General features: G+C 53.8%; 5 protein-coding genes across 5 annotated transcripts; all 5 read right to left on the bottom strand.

Moving 5' to 3' along the window:
• Positions 1-1,677: 1,677 nt before the first annotated feature.
• On the bottom strand, positions 1,678-3,286 carry B0T15DRAFT_394057 (chromatin remodelling complex Rsc7/Swp82 subunit-domain-containing protein; the record flags this gene model as incomplete). Its single annotated transcript, XM_062864715.1, has 2 exons — positions 1,678-2,194; positions 2,253-3,286. The coding sequence occupies 2 exons, from the start codon at positions 3,284-3,286 to the stop codon at positions 1,678-1,680; spliced, it is 1,551 nt and encodes a 516-aa protein (XP_062722586.1).
• A 750-nt stretch (positions 3,287-4,036) lies between these two features.
• On the bottom strand, positions 4,037-5,824 carry B0T15DRAFT_528303 (cyclin-like protein). Its single transcript, XM_062869032.1, has one exon. The coding sequence runs from the start codon at positions 5,559-5,561 to the stop codon at positions 4,494-4,496; it is 1,068 nt and encodes a 355-aa protein (XP_062722585.1). The 5' UTR covers positions 5,562-5,824; the 3' UTR covers positions 4,037-4,493.
• Positions 5,825-6,018: 194 nt separating this feature from the next.
• On the bottom strand, positions 6,019-7,400 carry B0T15DRAFT_528302 (uncharacterized protein). Its single transcript, XM_062869031.1, has one exon. It carries the CDS (start codon positions 7,058-7,060, stop codon positions 6,434-6,436), a length of 627 nt encoding a protein of 208 aa, XP_062722584.1. The 5' UTR covers positions 7,061-7,400; the 3' UTR covers positions 6,019-6,433.
• A 677-nt stretch (positions 7,401-8,077) lies between these two features.
• On the bottom strand, positions 8,078-9,595 carry B0T15DRAFT_154132 (uncharacterized protein). The gene is made up of 3 exons (XM_062862027.1): positions 9,038-9,595; positions 8,713-8,961; positions 8,078-8,654 (listed from the first exon to the last, which is right to left on the bottom strand). Exons 1-3 carry the CDS (start codon positions 9,466-9,468, stop codon positions 8,204-8,206), a joined length of 1,131 nt encoding a protein of 376 aa, XP_062722583.1. The 5' UTR covers positions 9,469-9,595; the 3' UTR covers positions 8,078-8,203.
• Positions 9,596-10,811: 1,216 nt separating this feature from the next.
• B0T15DRAFT_552876 (asparagine synthase-domain-containing protein) lies at positions 10,812-12,811 on the bottom strand. Its single transcript, XM_062870308.1, has 4 exons — positions 12,091-12,811; positions 11,585-12,004; positions 10,988-11,530; positions 10,812-10,938 (listed from the first exon to the last, which is right to left on the bottom strand). The coding sequence occupies exons 1-4, from the start codon at positions 12,760-12,762 to the stop codon at positions 10,870-10,872; spliced, it is 1,704 nt and encodes a 567-aa protein (XP_062722582.1). The 5' UTR covers positions 12,763-12,811; the 3' UTR covers positions 10,812-10,869.
• Between the last annotated feature and the right edge of the window lie 3,627 nt (positions 12,812-16,438).

Genomic DNA, 16,438 nt, shown 5'->3' with positions numbered 1-16,438 from the left:
CACTCAAGTCCACATTGATGACGACCGCTACACTTGCCAATACATGTGACTCAAACACAGGGTCAGTGCAGCTGAGTCTGAAGCCGTGTGCCTGCTTCGAATCATGAGAGGAGCCGAGTACCAAGGCAGCAACTTATGACTGCCGTGGCGGTTCAATAACCAATGTTTTTGGGTTGTGCATAACCCCTTCTTCCTCGACATTGGAAATAGAGTTCCAGAGGCCTCACCAACATCCACATCACCAGACATCCAGGGGGCACTCCCGCTGGGGTCGGTATGTCATAGCCCGAACACCGGGACTGCCGTCATCTCTGCAAGCAAGGAGCCAGAAGATAGAACGAAAGCGTCGGGACTCGGGACGCAGAGGAGGAGTTTAGCAGGTTACTACTTTTGAGATAAGTCTCCTGCAATTGCCCTGATGCAGCAGCCAGTAAACGATTTGGGACGGAATGGAAATCTTGCATCCAAGACGTTTCGTTCTGGCAGCAGCAGCTCAACCAATACAGACGAGTCAACGACGCATTTGGCAATGCAGCGTACGCTTGCCGCGGCGCGTTTAAAGATGGAGGCCTTGGGTACGGATGCATGGCATACCTCTCACCTCGCCCCCTCCCCCGGACGCTAGATCCGAGAACACTCCGTAAACTTCCTATCTGTCATTGTACATGCAGCATGTGATACACAAAGCAAGAGCAAAGCTAGACCCTCGCAGTTCAGATGCGAAGAAGCGGCCGCTCTTCGACAATCGGCGCGGTGATGGGTGCTGGGGTTCTTCCCACATATCTCGAAATACGCTTTACATCTCGACGGAGGAGCGGAGATACGTGAGTACAGGAGCTCTGGGATGAGTGGTGTGAGCGAGATTTGTATATACAACTTGAAGCCCATATCACACCTACTACAAGTCTCTTAACCCTTGTCCATCGTGTCAGGCCTCAGACTGTATTTACGCAGGTCAACACCAAAGCGAGTGCGGAATGACAGAAGGCATCTCGAAAACATATACCCCTACCTCAAAATGCCAACCGTGTGGCGGACAGGGGACTATCGGCCATTCAGACCTATGCTTTAGCGTTCATATGCTACTCTTTAACGTGTGTCACTCCTCGAACACCGTCTTAAAAACGTGAAATCTGAACGTGAAGGACTAGCCCAAGGGTGAGAGATTACTGTCTCCTGTTTACGAGCACCTTGGGGCTGGCACCACACCGCCCATTCTTGAAGATCAGAATAGCTTTGCGAGATACGACAATGGCGGGCAAATTATCAGGTATCTTAGCAGCCTATCAACGGATGACTTAGCCTTGGATCGTTCCCATTACATGTCGTTGTTGAGGGTCTACAAGCACACAAAGACACTCTATCCCATACATCAACCCAAAATTCGGCACCTCGGGCCCCTGAGCCTCGAACTTCCTCGAAGGAAATTAGTCCCCCGTCAATCAAAGGTCCACCAACGCCGCCATCCTACCCTCACCCAGGGAGACCGACTTGATGCCACTTGAACGGGGCAGTTCCCGCTAATGTCACGCGGATCAAGGTAGTATTGTACAAGACGATACAGAAACACCTAGCCGGGAAAGGACGGATGGTTGATGCCTCGTTTCCATCTCCGTTCGGCTTTCCTGCCCTAGCTTTCCCCCAAGCACCTCATCCCCTTTCCCCTTATGGTCCAAGCTAAGGAACCAACATGGAATAGGGTACAATAGCCTTGTCGATGACTGGCTCACGTCTCGAGGTGACATCAGCCTCGTTGCCCCATCTCGCAAACCAGCTCTCCTCCTTGTCCTTCGCGTCATCGAACGCCTTCCGGCACTCTTCTGGTAGTAGATCGCGAACGTCGTCGGGCACGGCCCGCAAGCCCTTAAACGGGGACAAGAAATCAGCCGCTGCCGAGGCGTCGTAGTCCGCTGGCGACGTGCGGAAGGGCACGTCGTATGCTGCCGCCGAAACGCCGGCTGGTGGTGTTTCGAGGTGAGTGTCCATAATGAGGAAGTTGCGGGAGATGGAGGACTTGACCGGCCGGAAGAGTGTCGAGGTATTGGGCTGGTCGGGCTCTTCGCGGCCTACAACTTGCTCGATGCGCACGTGTGTCGGCTGCATAATGCGCGGATAGTGCATCTGGTTTGTGTGAATGTCGTAGACCCCATTCAAGTTGGCGCGCCGGACAGCTGAGAGCATGCTATTAAATTGACTGCGGAATCGGTCAGTAACAGAGACAGGGAGGAAAGCGCGAAGGTTTAGGAACTTACACAGCCTCACGAGCGTGCTCCAGCTGCCAATTGACGTCGTTAACAGCAACCCGCCGTTTCTTGGTGTCCACTTTGATATTCTGCTGAGGGACGGACGGGCCGCCTGAATGATATACCGCACTGGCACCATGCCAAGCGACATACTGGTTCTTGTTATAGGGCTTGTCGGGGTCGTATACATCGGTTGGGTCGGCCAGCTCGCCCTCCACGACACCTTCCTCGCGGGCCTTCGCGACTTCATAGTCGTCGATGATGCGGCGCCCACCGACAATTATCAAGGCACCGAACTCCCGGAAGACAGATCGAGCCGTCACGATTCCTATAGAGCGGCCTTTGTAGCTATGCGGGATGATGTCACGCTCGATCATGTCGCGCTTTTCCTCGTCGTTGACGATGATTTTATACAGCTTTTTGTGCTTGGTGAAGAAGAGGTACGAGTCGCGGAAGCCGACACAGCGGGCGGGCTCGGTGGAAAGCATGTACAGACGGTCGCCACGGCCGGCCACTTTGAATGTCCGGCACCGGTACTCGCGACCATCCTGGAGGTTTCCCAACTTATCAACCTTCTTTTCGCCCTCGGGATCTTCTGGCAGGGCGACCTCGTCGTCTACGATATCCAGGACGGTGCCATCCTTGTCAATCGACTGTTGCGTTGGCTGGTAGTGCTGGCCTTTGCGGCCGCCCCGACCACGCCAGCCTCCGCGACCACGACGGCGAGGTGTAGCATCCGGATTCGGCGGCTCGATTGGTAGTGTGTCCCAGTCCGGTGGGCGATTCTTTGGGGGCCTCCCTAGACGTCGGCGCCGGATGACGGGCTCAGGCGGAGGTGTCGGTGATTTGGCGGACTCTTCGTCTTCCTCCTGTGCTTCTTCGGCGGCAGATTCCTCGTCCTTCTCGGCCTCCTCTTCTGCTTCCTGCTTGGGCTCTTCGTCCACAGGCTCAGCTGCGTCGGGCATGGGCTCGTCTTCGTCATTGATACCGTCGAAGGTTCCGGGCGTGCTCTCTGCAGGCGCAAGTATGCGGTCAGCGATCATGAGAGATGAGATAGTCATGGCGACTTTGGTAATGGCCGGCCCATCGCGCGCGAAGCAGCTTCGTCAAAAGTCACATTTCAGGACCCCGGTCATCGCTCGATGCGCCAGCTAAAGCTGCAGTTCGGGGACACCCTGCTGGCGTGGAGATGCGTTTGAACAGGAAGCTGCGGGACGTTGCATGCACATTCTCGCAACTGCAATTGCCGCCATCGATTCGACTGGGACACGCTGTGGAACTCGGGCAAGGACTCCAGTCTTCGCGGTCTACGTCTAGATGCTCGCTGGTCGCACCAGACCCAAGGCCCTGTCCCAATCGCAAAGGGGTATTTTGCAAGATGCGGCCCAGAGTATGGACATAAACCTTGGTCCGAGGGGCAGGGTATGCGACGCAGAAAGAAGGCTTACCGAGCGCTTGCTGAGCTCGCTTTGCAGCTGCGCGACCAGACCGTCGCGATGGCATGTTTTAGAGCTTTGTGGTGTGGTGGTATGACAGAGACTTTTCATCAGTTCGATGAAAGAGCTGTGTGGACTGGCGCACTCGTCGATATCCGTCTGCTTAAACTAACGTCTGTCTGGGACTTGCGACGCGATTGATGCAAGCGTGATGGATTTGGCGATTTGAAAGTGGGACGCTCGAGCAGAGCAGTCACGGAAGTGGCACCTTGGGAAATACAGTATGCAAAGGGCCGACTTGCAGCCTCACACTGTAGCTCACACTGTGCTTGACGCACCGTGACTTTGGCTAGAGCTCGGCACTCAAACGGCCATCATTCATCTACGAAAACAATAAGTCCCCTGCCTCAGGCTGTCTCATCACTGGAAAGAATGTTTCGGATATCATCAAACCGGGATATGGGCTGAGATGCAAAACAAGGTGGTATACAGCCGGTACTTGATACGGCATAACTGGTATTCCTTTGTCCATGACCCATCTTGGTGCCATTCCACATTCCGATGCATGCTCTCGAGTCTCGATTATCCCCCCAATAACGCCAAAACCCACGCAGTGGTCCCTTGCCCCTCAAAGACCTCCAAACGTATGGATGGAGACGCTGCGGCCAAAAGGAGCAGTCGCTGTCAATAGCACGTTCCAGTAATACATTCTGCCCTACGCCCCCGGTCTAGCCCTAACACGCCAGATGAAGGACACAGCCGATCAGTCTACTCGGGCGGCTGACCATGTTTGGGCCGCGGGCGGTTTCGCCTTCTAGTTGATCGGCAGCTTGTCGGTGTTCGGAATACCCTCCGGGAAAACCTCGTCGGTCAGGAATGACTCCCTCGCTGCGTAGAGGAACCGGTAAGCCGTCTTGACTGTGCCGTCGCTCACGCCCGAGACTTCGGAGATCTGCTTAGTGTTCCGGGGTTCTCCCACTATGTGAGACGCCATGTAGATACAAGCGGCAGCGACCGAGAGCGGGGATCGGCCGGCCAGATCAGATACCTGGGTCGATCTATCCGCAAGACGGCGAGCAACGTTCTCGACGCGGACGGGGTTGCGAAAACGCAGATTGCTGCAGTACCGTGCACACAGCTCCACGGCACTGGTAGATCCCTTGGCCTGGTACGTCTGGTTGAAGAGCGCGTTCTGCGCAACCGCGTCTTCGCCGCCCATTTTTTGTAGAAAGGCCTCGAGCTGCTTGAAGACACGACCAATCTCCTTCTTCGAAACTTTCGTCAGCCCGTAGATTTCACGAAAGGTCCGCGGGTTGCCTGTCTGCCGGCAGGCGATGAAGATACAGCCGGCGATGATGGCCTCCTGAGACTTGCCCTTCAAGGCCTTGTTGTCGTCTACCTGCTTGAAGATGTGCTTGGCTGCGTTGGCCACCTGGGCGCCTGCGTTGATGCTATCCGTCAACCCTTGGATATCGCGGTAGGCCTGCATGAGCGCCTTGGATCCTTTGTCTTGGTTGATCTTGTTCTGGAGATGTGCCAAGTTTCTGGCGTTCTTCCCATCGAACGCGATCTGCGTCTGGAGCTGGTCCCCGTCAATCATGAGGTTAGGGCCTTCGCCGACACGCGAGGGATCATCATTCCCCTGGTCATCGTTGGAGAAAGTGCGCCATTCCGAACGAGTGTCTATGATACGCTCGCCGAGAACGACGCCGCATGACCCGCAGACCATGTCGCCCGAGGACGTCTCTTCGACAAGGTTAGGCGGATTTTCCTTGCAGTCCGGACACATCAGGATAATGTTGAGATCCTCTTTGAAATCGCCGCCCTTGGCCTCTTTGGCGCTTTTGGTGTCTTTCTCGAAGGCAGCGAATGGGTTCGCCATCTTGCCAAGCAGCGCGGAGCGACGGTAAGAAAGTTAAAACGACGGCGACCCTTGAATCTGCAAGTTGCCGTTTCTTTGTCTATCTTTTTAACGAGTGACGAGCAGCGAGCGGTAGGCAGGGGGGAAGGACTCAGACTACAGAAGATTGAAGAGTGGATGGAGCGTGCAGTGGGAAGTTGCTTCCAGTTCCACGGACTGCAGGTCCTCCGCATGCTGTGGTTGTTCGTTCCATCAGATATGAGGTCCGACATTGACATTGCCCCACTTATTAACGTTAGTTAATGTTATCCCCAGCCTTACCTGGATCCAACGCCAGCTGCGGCTCGCCTCATCACGTGCCCTCGCTTCAGTGCTGGCTTCAACGTCCAATCACGGCCTGGTGCGTGTGGAAGCCCCAGCCGCTTGTCACATGTCACATTGTCGGGAGGTGGATTTCTGATTTGAGCCAAAAGACGCCAACGGCAGATGTGAATTCCCCAAAGCACTTCTGAAGGTTTCAAGATCCAGATGACAGAGTGCGCTTAAGCAGTGTCGATAACAATCACCGCTATCATTCCAACAACAAACAGACTCATCATCATGGGTATCGGACATGAGCCGACCCTACTTTGGACAATAACTTCCTTCGGTCTGCTTGGCATCAACCATTAATTAGTACCCGTGTCCTTTGGATGCCACTGCGCTTCGTTCCCCCTCGCCGTCCTGGTCCTGGACGTCACCTGAAAAGGGCCTCGCTTGGGCATCACCAAACGACGTCGAGCCCGCCCTGATCTCAACGTCATAATTCTCTCTCATCCCTGGCCGCCGCATGCGACGGGAGAGGCAACCTGAAGCTACGTGTTTCGCTGATAGCAGCCAGCTGGGACTTGTTCTCAGTTCCCAGCACGGTTTGGGTTACTCGGCAGTGCTGCCGGGGCGGTATTTGGGTTCAGAGGCGGTCTTCGACTCTGGGATCGATGCTTCGCCGGCGACGGGATCGTGAGAATGGGTACTGGGCTCGCCGCGCTGGCAGCTGGATGTTGATCCGCCGTCAATGACCGTTCCTGCCGCACCCGGGCCTCCCACCTCTTCCAGTCATCCTTGAGTCTCAGCGACTCTTGCCGTTCGATCTCCATCAGCTCCTCGTCGACGCGGGCCATCATCGCCGAGTACTTGCTCCCCGCAGAGTCCGTCGACCGAGTGGCCAGAGACTTGCGGATCATGCGTATTCTGCGCGCCTCCTCCTCGCGAAACAGTTCCGCTGCGCTCAACTTCCGCCTTCGGAGGATATCGTCTTGTGTCAGGTGCGGGTAGAGCCGTCGTTGTCTTCGATACTGGCGATGCCTGGCTATCTGGACGATGACGTAGGTGAGCGCAGCCCCGAATAAGATGATGCTGCCCACAATAGCCGCCACCATCCACCCTGCGGTATTGCTTGTTGAGGGAGATACGGTGTTGTTGGGGTATTGCGTCTGCGGAGCGGTGTTCCGAACACCGAAGGTGCGGAGGATAGTGGTCATATTGAGAAGGGGGCCTGGGCACTAGGTCCCAGGTGAGGCACAAGGAGTGTCTGACGCCCACTAGGGGAACCCGAGGAGTGTAGTGAACGCATGCCTCTCTGCTTCGGCCTTGAGCTTCACCCGCCAGGGACATCGCCCACTATTATACTATGACCGTATCCCATGTTCAGCCCCGCCAGTTGACACTAAGCAACCCACGACGGCAGGTGGGACAGCGATGACGGACGACGTGTAAAGAGTTCTATTAATGGAGGTTCGATGGAGAACCACGGCAATCCCTCTTCGAATCTCTGCCACCGGCGATGTGCCCTGCTTCCTTGTATAACATAGCTCTCTCAGCTCCCTGAATGGGTAGCCCTTCCGGTGCGAGTGGGGCGCAGCGCCCGAGGTGCAGCACGCCTTATTCTCCAGCTGAGCGACAGCTTTCGGCTCGCGGAGAAGGAATGACAAGCTTATTTTATCCGCCGAGCCTTTATTCGTACGGATCTCCCATCTGGCTCCTCCACAAAAGTAAGGCGGGCTTCGAATTGGCCGGTTGCTTACAAGCTGACTGTGCGTGCTGTGATACCTGCCTTAACTTATTACCTTATTACCTTAAGGTCTTCCGCAACCAAGGCTCGTTGGTGTCCTGAACAGCAAAAAATAGATGATACGGTTTCAGCAACATCGCTGATCACGAACTTGCTTGCTTTGTGAGTTGCTAAGACAACGACGATCCGTCTGCCTTGGAAAGCTGGTTCGATTGGCTATCACAGTTCTCTTCTGTGGCGATGCTAGCCCGCCAAGATCACCTTGTCGATGGCCACGCAACTGCTGGCTCCGAGGACTTGCAGGTGCGGTCTTCTCGTATCCATCAGATTGTCGGAGCAATCCAAACAACGTCTGAGACATCCCCGTTCACTGAGACATATCCCACCGTGGTGTTCGGTCCCGACTGGACGGCAGCCCAGGACAGAAATCCATTCATTCCGGAATAGGTCATCATCCAAAGGAGCATGAGTGTGCTCGCAGCAGTTCCCTCATGGGATAAACCGCTCGACGACTAAAAACAAAGACATTACGGACTATCTATCGTACGTAAAGCCATATCTGGGGTATCCAAATGCTCCGTACCGCGTCCACTCCATACGCCACGCTATGCAATCACTGCCCAATATCCACAGACCTGTCCGGATAAACCTTCCCCTCCGATTTGTCCTCCCGCCGTCCTTCGTTCCCCTTCAAGCCACTGCGTCTTTGAGCCGTACCCTCGTGGCTGCTCGTGGTTCGCGAGCTGCCCGGCTCGTCTTCCTCCTCTCCGGGCTGTTCCCGCAGCGTCAGGTCGACGGACGGCTCCCGCGTCCCCATCCTTTGCATCCCGCAGCCGAGATCTTCGCGGCTGTAGTGCGTGCTCCGTGTGCGGACCCAGCGTCTCCAAGTCAGGCTTATTGACGAGTGCTCGGTCTGCTCGGTTCCCGCCATCGAGAACCTCTGGTTGAAGCTGACTCTGTTGTCCGTCGGCGGCGGCTGGCACACTTTCTCGGGAGAGGCGTGTCTCAGGAGAGGGGCACCGAGCCGGTATCGACACACGGGAACATGGAGGAGGTTCCATATGCTGTGCAAAAGTGTTAGCATGCCCGTTGCTCTCGAGAGAGACCGGGGAATGGGCTTACCCCTCCACACATAGAAGGACATAAACCATAATCCCAGCGTTGTCGGCAGAGAGGCCCCAATATGTATACCGTCCTGGAAATACGCCGCCCAAGCCAACGTAGACCAAAAAGATGACAATGTACACAATTCCGCAGCCAAGTCTCAAGACCAGTCCCCAAGTGGGCCACGGCCTGGAAACTCGAGAGAGCGTGACGACGTCGAGGGCAATATCGAAGGACAAGAAACAGATTGCAAAGACGGCATTGATGCTGAAGTGACGAGAGGTTGTGTTAGAGCCATCTTCCCCTTACACCCCCGGCTGCCTGTCCCCCGTGGTGTGCTCACCTCATGTAACTCCCCATATGCTCCCGCAAAACGCGCATAGCACAGCTTACAAAGGCCAGCAACACTAAGCACGGGATGGCATGTCCACTGGAGTTGAGGAACCGCAGCCAGGTCTCCCAATTCGTCCTCGCCGGCTCTGTCTCTATGTGGGTGGTGCTGGTGTTCGGGACCGAACACCGATGGAAATTGCCCACGTTGGCATTCAGGTCCTCCGCCGACGGTCCATAGATATAGTAGTCCATGGACCGCTCCGAGACAGAGGCCGCTGGCGTGCGTTCCGTCATGACCTCTTCCGTGAACCGCGACGTCCGTCGCGAGCTAAGCCGCGGTCTTCCGGTCGGGGTCGAGGGCGATGGCGTGTAGGCGGAGGAAGGAGTCGCCGGCGGGAGGATCGGGCCTGGCAGATGGGCCTTGCTCAGGGGCTCGGCCATGGTGGCTGCCGTGTAGCGATGGTAGGCTGTAGGTGAGCGGAAGAAAGCTATTGGAATATGACCTTTCGGAATCTGGGAAGCAATGCAAGTTGAAGAACGGGCCGAGCCTAGCACCAAGACGCACAACGCATCTTAGGCTAACTCAATGGCTCGATCCGGCCGAGTCCGATGGCGAGAAGACCGAGTTGAGAGTAGGCGTCAGGGCCGCGGGCTTTGTTGGTGCAGTTCCTGGAGAGACAAGCCCAAGCCGGAAGGATGTCTAAGGATCCTCTCACTAACATCACAACCGGACACAGGCTCCCCTTTCCCTTGCCCAGGAGGCTATCATGCAAGCGAGGGCGTTGGTGTTGGGAAGCTCAGTGCGGCGCAAACAAGTGGCACAAAATCCAACTGATCTCTTCCACCTCAAAATGCGGCGCTGCAGAACTTTGGACCAACAAACGATGGGGGTCTTGGGCTGGACGGCGGCGACTGGGCCTCCATTCAGGATTCTGCCGCCTATCGGCTCTTGGCTGGCGAGTGGAGGGAAGAGGAGGGCGGGAAAGCACAAATGGGATCTTTGAAGTCGAAGCCAATCAGGAGAAATCAAGACTTTGCGGGCGAAAATGTCGAATGGCACGAGGAAAGAAAATCAGTCACGAATAACATGACCATAAGGCTCGCCGCGTTGCATTCGGATCGATCCATTGATGGGGTTGACAACCGAGGCTTCAGGGGTAAAATGCAAACCGGGGGGGCCTTTCAAACAACGGCTGCATGAGGCAGCTGAGAGGGGTGCATTCAGGGACGGACCCGCTGTGCTGTGTGAAGAAACCCGGGGAAATTTCCTGGGGAACCAGGGCAGAACCATGACAAGCATCCTCACCCATGAACTTAACAGGAGTCTTTTGGCTTCCAGACTGGCCTTTGCCGATCATAACCGGAGCGCGATAGTAGTGTAGAAGACAAGAAACATTCAACCGTCACGTGGCCCTACTGCCCATTGAACGGCATATATACTAGTGTTGTACTGTCGAAGTCAAGCAGCCGATCTGAGTTGATCTCAGACAGCTAGCGACGGCGCAGCTTTTCAATGAGAGTGGCATGCTTGTTGACTCTCCAGGTCCTCACGGAAAAATACCCACCTCGCGGCACCGATAGCCGAAGACACAACACACATGCCGCTCCCAGTGCTGCGTCGAATATTCGGGCCCCGAATCGCACCACAGCATCTGGGGAGAGACACGCCGGCTCAGATTTGCCTTTTAACTTCATGGTCAAATTGAACGATGAAGACCGCGGCTGACACAAGGGCTTCGAGGAGAAACCACAATGCGTAACCAATCTGCGTCTTGCATCGCGACCGTGACTCAGAAGTATCTGTAATGTATCATCACCGCCGGGCGTCTGGAGGCCGCGATCCTATGAGATGACGGTGGTACCCTTGACGCGGCCACTTTCCATCTTGGCCGTCCTCGAGCCAAATTGGATCTGCAGCTGCGTTAGTCCACACAACAATATGAGACTTGGGAAACCCTACAGCACGCTTCTTCTCCTTGGCCACGCCCTCCATACCTAGCGTCAGAGCCAGAAGCCGGAGTATCCTTTTACCGGGCTCGACAGCAGAGGCCTCCTCCCCGTTCTCGAAATCGCACTTCTCCCATGCCGGTGTCGCTATGGCCCACCCCACGAGACACTCATCCAGAAACGGAAACCTCACCTCTTTACCCCAGTGCGCCATCACTCGATCGTCGCGGCCGAGGTTCCGCTTGCCCAACCGGCCGACATCAAGCAAAAGCTCGTCGATGAGTCCGGCGTAACCTCGTTGTTGAAAGGCCGAGGGGTGGCGGGAGTACCCGCCAAAGAGCTCGTCGGCACCTAGGCCAGAGAGAAGAACCCTTGCGGGAGACGTGTAAAACACCGGCGGCGAGTCTGCACTGGAGCTTACCGTGCAGAATCCCTGGCCGCGGGCAGCAAAATAGAGAGCATGTGCAATAGAAAGGTCCATTTCAGTATTGTGCGGGCGGATCAAGGCGATGACCTGCTGGCGATGCGCTTGTGTCTCCGTGTATGGGACGTTCACCTGACAGGTCAGCATCGAGAATGGCATGGCAGGGTCAACGACAGAGAGACTTACAGCCACAAACCGAAAGGCTCGTCCTGGACAAACCCTTTGCAACTCTGCAAAGGATCTTCTCCCTGTGATCCTGTCCGGGCAAGCCTCGTAATAATCGGTCAGATGGCCAGTCTGCTTGTGGAGTTGCGCAACTACTCGCGGGTTCTCGAATGCCACATTAAGCAGGTCCATCCCCTGGTCCGCATCGAGTACTTCGTGGCCCAATCTGGCCAGCACGGTACAGTCGAGCCCTCCCGAGAACAGGATGGCAACTCGTGTCTTGCCATCGGCGTCAGAGGCTGGCGGCAGCGGAATGTTCAGAACCCTCAACCTTAAGGATTCCAGCAGCTTGTCCCTGAGCGCCATCACCGAAGGTGAATCTGGCGTCAACGCACAACTGCCATGCGGGAGCGCCATGTTGAACTTGCCAATGCCGGAGACCTGCGAGAAGTAGAGTAAGTCTGACAGGACAGCCCACCACGGCCATACGCCGAGGATCCCCACGACTGGCGGCCAAGTGTACTCACGAAATCAGCAGCGTCCTCCCTTGCAACCCAGTCATGCCGCATCAGACTTATCCCCTCCTCGCCCAGCCTGACGGCATAAATCCCATCCGCCTCGACCTCCCTCCACCCGTCCCCCGCCTCGCCCGCCACACTGCACAGCTCCAGCGCCTCCTGTCCTTCCACGCCAGGCCGCTGCGTCAGCAAGAGCGATCTGCGCCCAAGCCTGTCCCTCCCAAAGAACACGCTCCCGGCGACCGCGTCGTAATAGACAAACGCAAACGGCCCCTCGATGCGCCTCAGGGCATCTAGCACCCTCTCTGCCGAGGCAGGCCCGGAGGTAGAGGCCGCAAGCAACCGAGCAAAGACGACACGTGCATCATTCTCGCCGGCGCCAACCCGCGCCCCGCCAACCCTCCACGCCTCGCCGTTCCAACACAGAACAGAGCCCGTGGCTTCATCGGCGAGCGGTTGGCGCGTGACACCGTCCCCGCTGTCGCTGCCGCGCAGGGCGAGGACGGTGGAGGTGAAGCGCAGCGACCAGCCGGCGGCATTCGCATGCTGCAGGGGGCAGACGCGGCGGTGAACCTGGCCGAAGTGATCTGGTCCGCGAGCGAGCAGGCGGCATTTCAGTTCTGGCGGGAGGTCGGCTTGCTGTGCAGTGGAGGGGCAGAGGACGAAGTGGATGCCGCACATCGTGTGATGCCTTCCGTGTTGCGCGGGAGTATTTTGATGTGCTGAAATGTGAGGTGCTTAGGAAGGTATGACTGGGTACGTCCGTACGTGACGTGACGAATGACAGTGGGTTCTGATGAGTCAGCACTCCCCTTGGAAGGGCTACCACTAGACGCACACTGGGCTCCCACTAGAGAGACGGGTCCGTCTCGATTAGTCATCACAATTGATTATGTCAGCCCCAAAAATTACCCCGCGCTCGCCCCCCTAAACTGCGTGCCCCTGAACTGCGTGCCCCTGAACTGCGTTGCGCGCCCCTGAATTACACCACCAAGCACTACTCTGGCTACCTAACTACAGTACATTTGAATACCACAAAGGGCATGCCCTCAAGGACCTTATATGGCCAACTGCGTGGCACTTCGAACACGTGGTTGGGGCCCGACGAGACTGGGCCTGGGCCGCCTCAACCACTTCAAATTGACTGGGCTCCCGTTTAGTACTTGACTGTGGGAGTGAGCTTCGAGCCCGAACTGGCTCAATAAGCTGGCGAGGCTCAAGGAGTAGTTGCGGGGCTCCCTCGCGCGTCAAATGCCAGCGCGGGTGGAAGTGGTCAAGAAGAAGAGCTTCGCCTTGCAGACTCTCAAGCACATGTAAGCATGGTAGCCCATACACTCGAGAGAAGGTGCCTGTACAAATAGGAGAGGGGGGAGGGTCGGTCCTTGCAAGCAACTTCCGTTGTTCCTCTACCTTCCTTATTGCCTCGTATGATACCTAGCCTCGAACAGCTCCAAATAAAGCCCTTGAAAGCTCAAGAGGAGTTCGGGTTTGTTGCTTCGCCTGGCGTGCTTGTAACTCAGAGAGTTGGTTTTGGAGAGCAAGTTGGATAGCCTTCCAGGCCTTAAAAAGATTAAATGTCGACCTCTTTAAATACGACTTAAGGAGCGCATGAATCCCTTCAACTCGTGAGGTAGCTATATTGCTAAAATAAGTTGACTGGTCAACCCAAGCCCTGATAAGCTTCTCCTTAAATGGAATAAGCCAAGTAGTCTTGATATATCTAACCTCCTTAAGATGCTGGGGAATATATTTCTTCTACATCTTGGCAAGCTGTTTAGCATAGGCCTCTTGAGTTGACAAGTTGATGATCGAGTGCCAGAAGCTATAGAACTCCTTCTATGCCTTGGCCTCTAGAAATGCTAGCTAGTATCGTATAAGGACTGCCTTATTCGTATACTAAATACAGATAAGTATTATAGCTGAAGGGAAGAAGGCTGAGGCTACATTTATCATTGTAAGGCAGCGGTCTATAAGAATAACAGATGAGAGAGATACATTACATTGCTCGTATAGTGCCTTCAACCGCTTAAGTACCTAGAGATAGTCTTCCTCTATCTCGCCACTTAAGAATGTAAATGCAATATAAAAAGATCGTTGCGCTACATCAACGCCAATCATATCGAGGAGAGGCATACCGTACTTAGCCTCTTGGCTTGGCCCATAGATTGATGGCTTCGAATAAGGCCTGTCGAGACGCGAAATGGCCTTTGGGGGGCAGGCAGTCGTCTGGAAAGGTAGCCATTGCAGTAGCGTTGGTAGCAGTGGTGATGGCATTTAGGGGCGCGCAATGCAGTTCAAGGGCACGCAGTTCAGGGGGGCGAGCGCGGGGTAATTTTTGGGGCTGACATAATCAATTGGGATGACTAATCGAGACGGACCCGTCTCTCTAGTGGGAGCCGCACACTGCTGTGTGCCTTAGTCAGCCCAAATTGATTAGTCAGCACAAAAATGCATCAAACGCAGCATCAACCCCGCGCCCCTGAGCACCTGAATGCCACCACCACCACCACCACTATGGTCACCTTCCCAGACGACTGCCTCCCTCCCGAAGGCTTTTTCGAGTTACGCAATGCGTTATTTGAGTCAATTAATTTGTATGCGAAGCCTCAAGGCTATACCTTTATAATCTAGAGGTTAATTCGCGAGGCAAATGGCTTTCTAAAAGTCTACTACGCATGCGATTGTAGCCGCCGACCACCTTTTCTGTGACGGTGGAACGCACTAACCATGATGATGATATCATTTGCATGTATAATGATTCATCATACTAAGTGATGATTCATTATGCATGTTCTATTACATCATGCATGCAAGCTCAGACCTACTCGCATCCTATATTTAAAGCCTACTTTGCAGTCTCAAGGATTTCTTTCCTCCTACAAGTTCAATATTCTTGCAATGCAGTCAGTTTACCACTAGAGGCTTGACCCTAGCCTTGAACAACAGCCCTCGTGACATTCTCTAAACGACTTACGTAAGGGAAAGAGAAAAACGACTACTCGTATGATGAATTGCCCTTTTTCGATCCTTGTCAAGGAGTCTAGCGAAGGCTGGACTCTGAAACACTGTCCTGAAGTACGCTTTGCTATCTACAATTATAAGCCAAGCCTATACCCATCTGTGCACCCTATCTACTGATAGCTCTCTGATGGTATATTATAATTAATAGCACTCTTAGAGGCTGGCCTTGCACTAAAGAAGATCTAGATAGTTATATGGCAAAATGGCTCTTTAGTGATATATTAAGATATCTATAACTGTATCGCTAAAGCCCGCCGAGACTTTCGTCAAGGTACAAGCCCTATTTATGCACTTGCAAATCAGCTTAAGCAAGAAGGCTTCTAGAGCCGTATATAGTATAGGCCAGATAGGCATATAATAGCAGTTCTTTTCGTATACTCTAACTCTTTTGTCTACTTTCAAGCATACCCTAAAGTCCTCCTTCTTGATTATATATATAAGATAAACAAATATAGTATGCTGCTCCTCGATATAATTGGCATTAATACAACTGGGCGCTCCTTCTATATTGTCTTTGCATTTTTGAGCAGCGAGACTAAAGAAGACTATATATAGGCTCTCGAGCAGTTAAAGACCTTATATAAGTAATATAATAGAGTCTTTTCGTCAGTTATTTTAATAGACCAGTACCTTATAGTTATAAATATGGCATCGACTCTCTTTCTATCGACAAGGTCTCTTTATATTTAGCATATAAATAAGGTAGTCCTTATATAGTACCAGCCTATTTTCTAGATAGCTAAGGAATAGAGAGAGTTCTACGCTTTTTGGTTCTCGATTCTTGGCTCGCCAACTGAAGAGATATATGAGGAGTATCTAAAGGAGTTTGAGAAGAAGTATACCTTGACAATCTTAAGCAGGTCAGTTATATTAAAGAGATATAGCTTCTGCTATATAAGAAGAAGCTTATTACCATATAGGTTGACCAATAGGCTTATTTTGGGAATTTAGCTACTTCTTATATTGAAGGGATTTATATGCTCCTGAAGTCGTACCTTAAGAGGTCGACTTTTAACCTCTTCGAAGTGTGGAAGGCGGTTCGGCTTGCGTTAAATAACTAGCTCTCTAAGTTGCAGTCTAATTAAGCTAAGCAGTAGATTCGTATGCCTCTTGAGCTTGACAAGGCTCTATATAGGGCAATACAAGGCTAGGTCTTGTACGAAGCGCTACAGAAGGTTGAAGAGCAAAGGCAGTTGCAGTAGAAAGACTCCCCTCTATCGCCTACTTGTATAGGCACCTTTACACGTGTTTATGGGCTCTCATGCGTACACATACTAACTGTACGCTAAGGCAAGCCTTTTCTTGTTGAAGACTTTCACTCGCACTGGCACTTAAT

The sequence above is a fragment of the Chaetomium strumarium genome (genome assembly GCF_033439665.1).
Source record: "Chaetomium strumarium strain CBS 333.67 chromosome Unknown B0T15scaffold_3, whole genome shotgun sequence".
In the NCBI taxonomy this organism is placed as follows: domain Eukaryota; kingdom Fungi; phylum Ascomycota; class Sordariomycetes; order Sordariales; family Chaetomiaceae; genus Chaetomium; species Chaetomium strumarium.
This window is presented reverse-complemented; position numbering and strand designations above follow the sequence as displayed.

What these genes read in the sequence shown, in the direction of transcription:
- B0T15DRAFT_528303 (XM_062869032.1), bottom strand. Translation starts at nt 5,561, where the DNA reads ATGGCGAACCCATTCGCTGCCTTCGAGAAAGACACCAAAAGCGCCAAA.
- B0T15DRAFT_528302 (XM_062869031.1), bottom strand. Translation starts at nt 7,060, where the DNA reads ATGACCACTATCCTCCGCACCTTCGGTGTTCGGAACACCGCTCCGCAG.
- B0T15DRAFT_154132 (XM_062862027.1), bottom strand. Translation starts at nt 9,468, where the DNA reads ATGGCCGAGCCCCTGAGCAAGGCCCATCTGCCAGGCCCGATCCTCCCG. An exon ending in CATATGGGGAGTTACATGAG is followed by an intron (nt 8,962 to 9,037) that starts GTGAGCACACCA and finishes TCGTCACTTCAG; the next exon opens with CATCAATGCCGTCTTTGCAA. An exon ending in GTCCTTCTATGTGTGGAGGG is followed by an intron (nt 8,655 to 8,712) that starts GTAAGCCCATTC and finishes ACTTTTGCACAG; the next exon opens with CATATGGAACCTCCTCCATG.
- B0T15DRAFT_552876 (XM_062870308.1), bottom strand. Translation starts at nt 12,762, where the DNA reads ATGTGCGGCATCCACTTCGTCCTCTGCCCCTCCACTGCACAGCAAGCC. An exon ending in GGGAGGACGCTGCTGATTTC is followed by an intron (nt 12,005 to 12,090) that starts GTGAGTACACTT and finishes TACTTCTCGCAG; the next exon opens with GTCTCCGGCATTGGCAAGTT. An exon ending in GAGCCTTTCGGTTTGTGGCT is followed by an intron (nt 11,531 to 11,584) that starts GTAAGTCTCTCT and finishes CTGACCTGTCAG; the next exon opens with GTGAACGTCCCATACACGGA.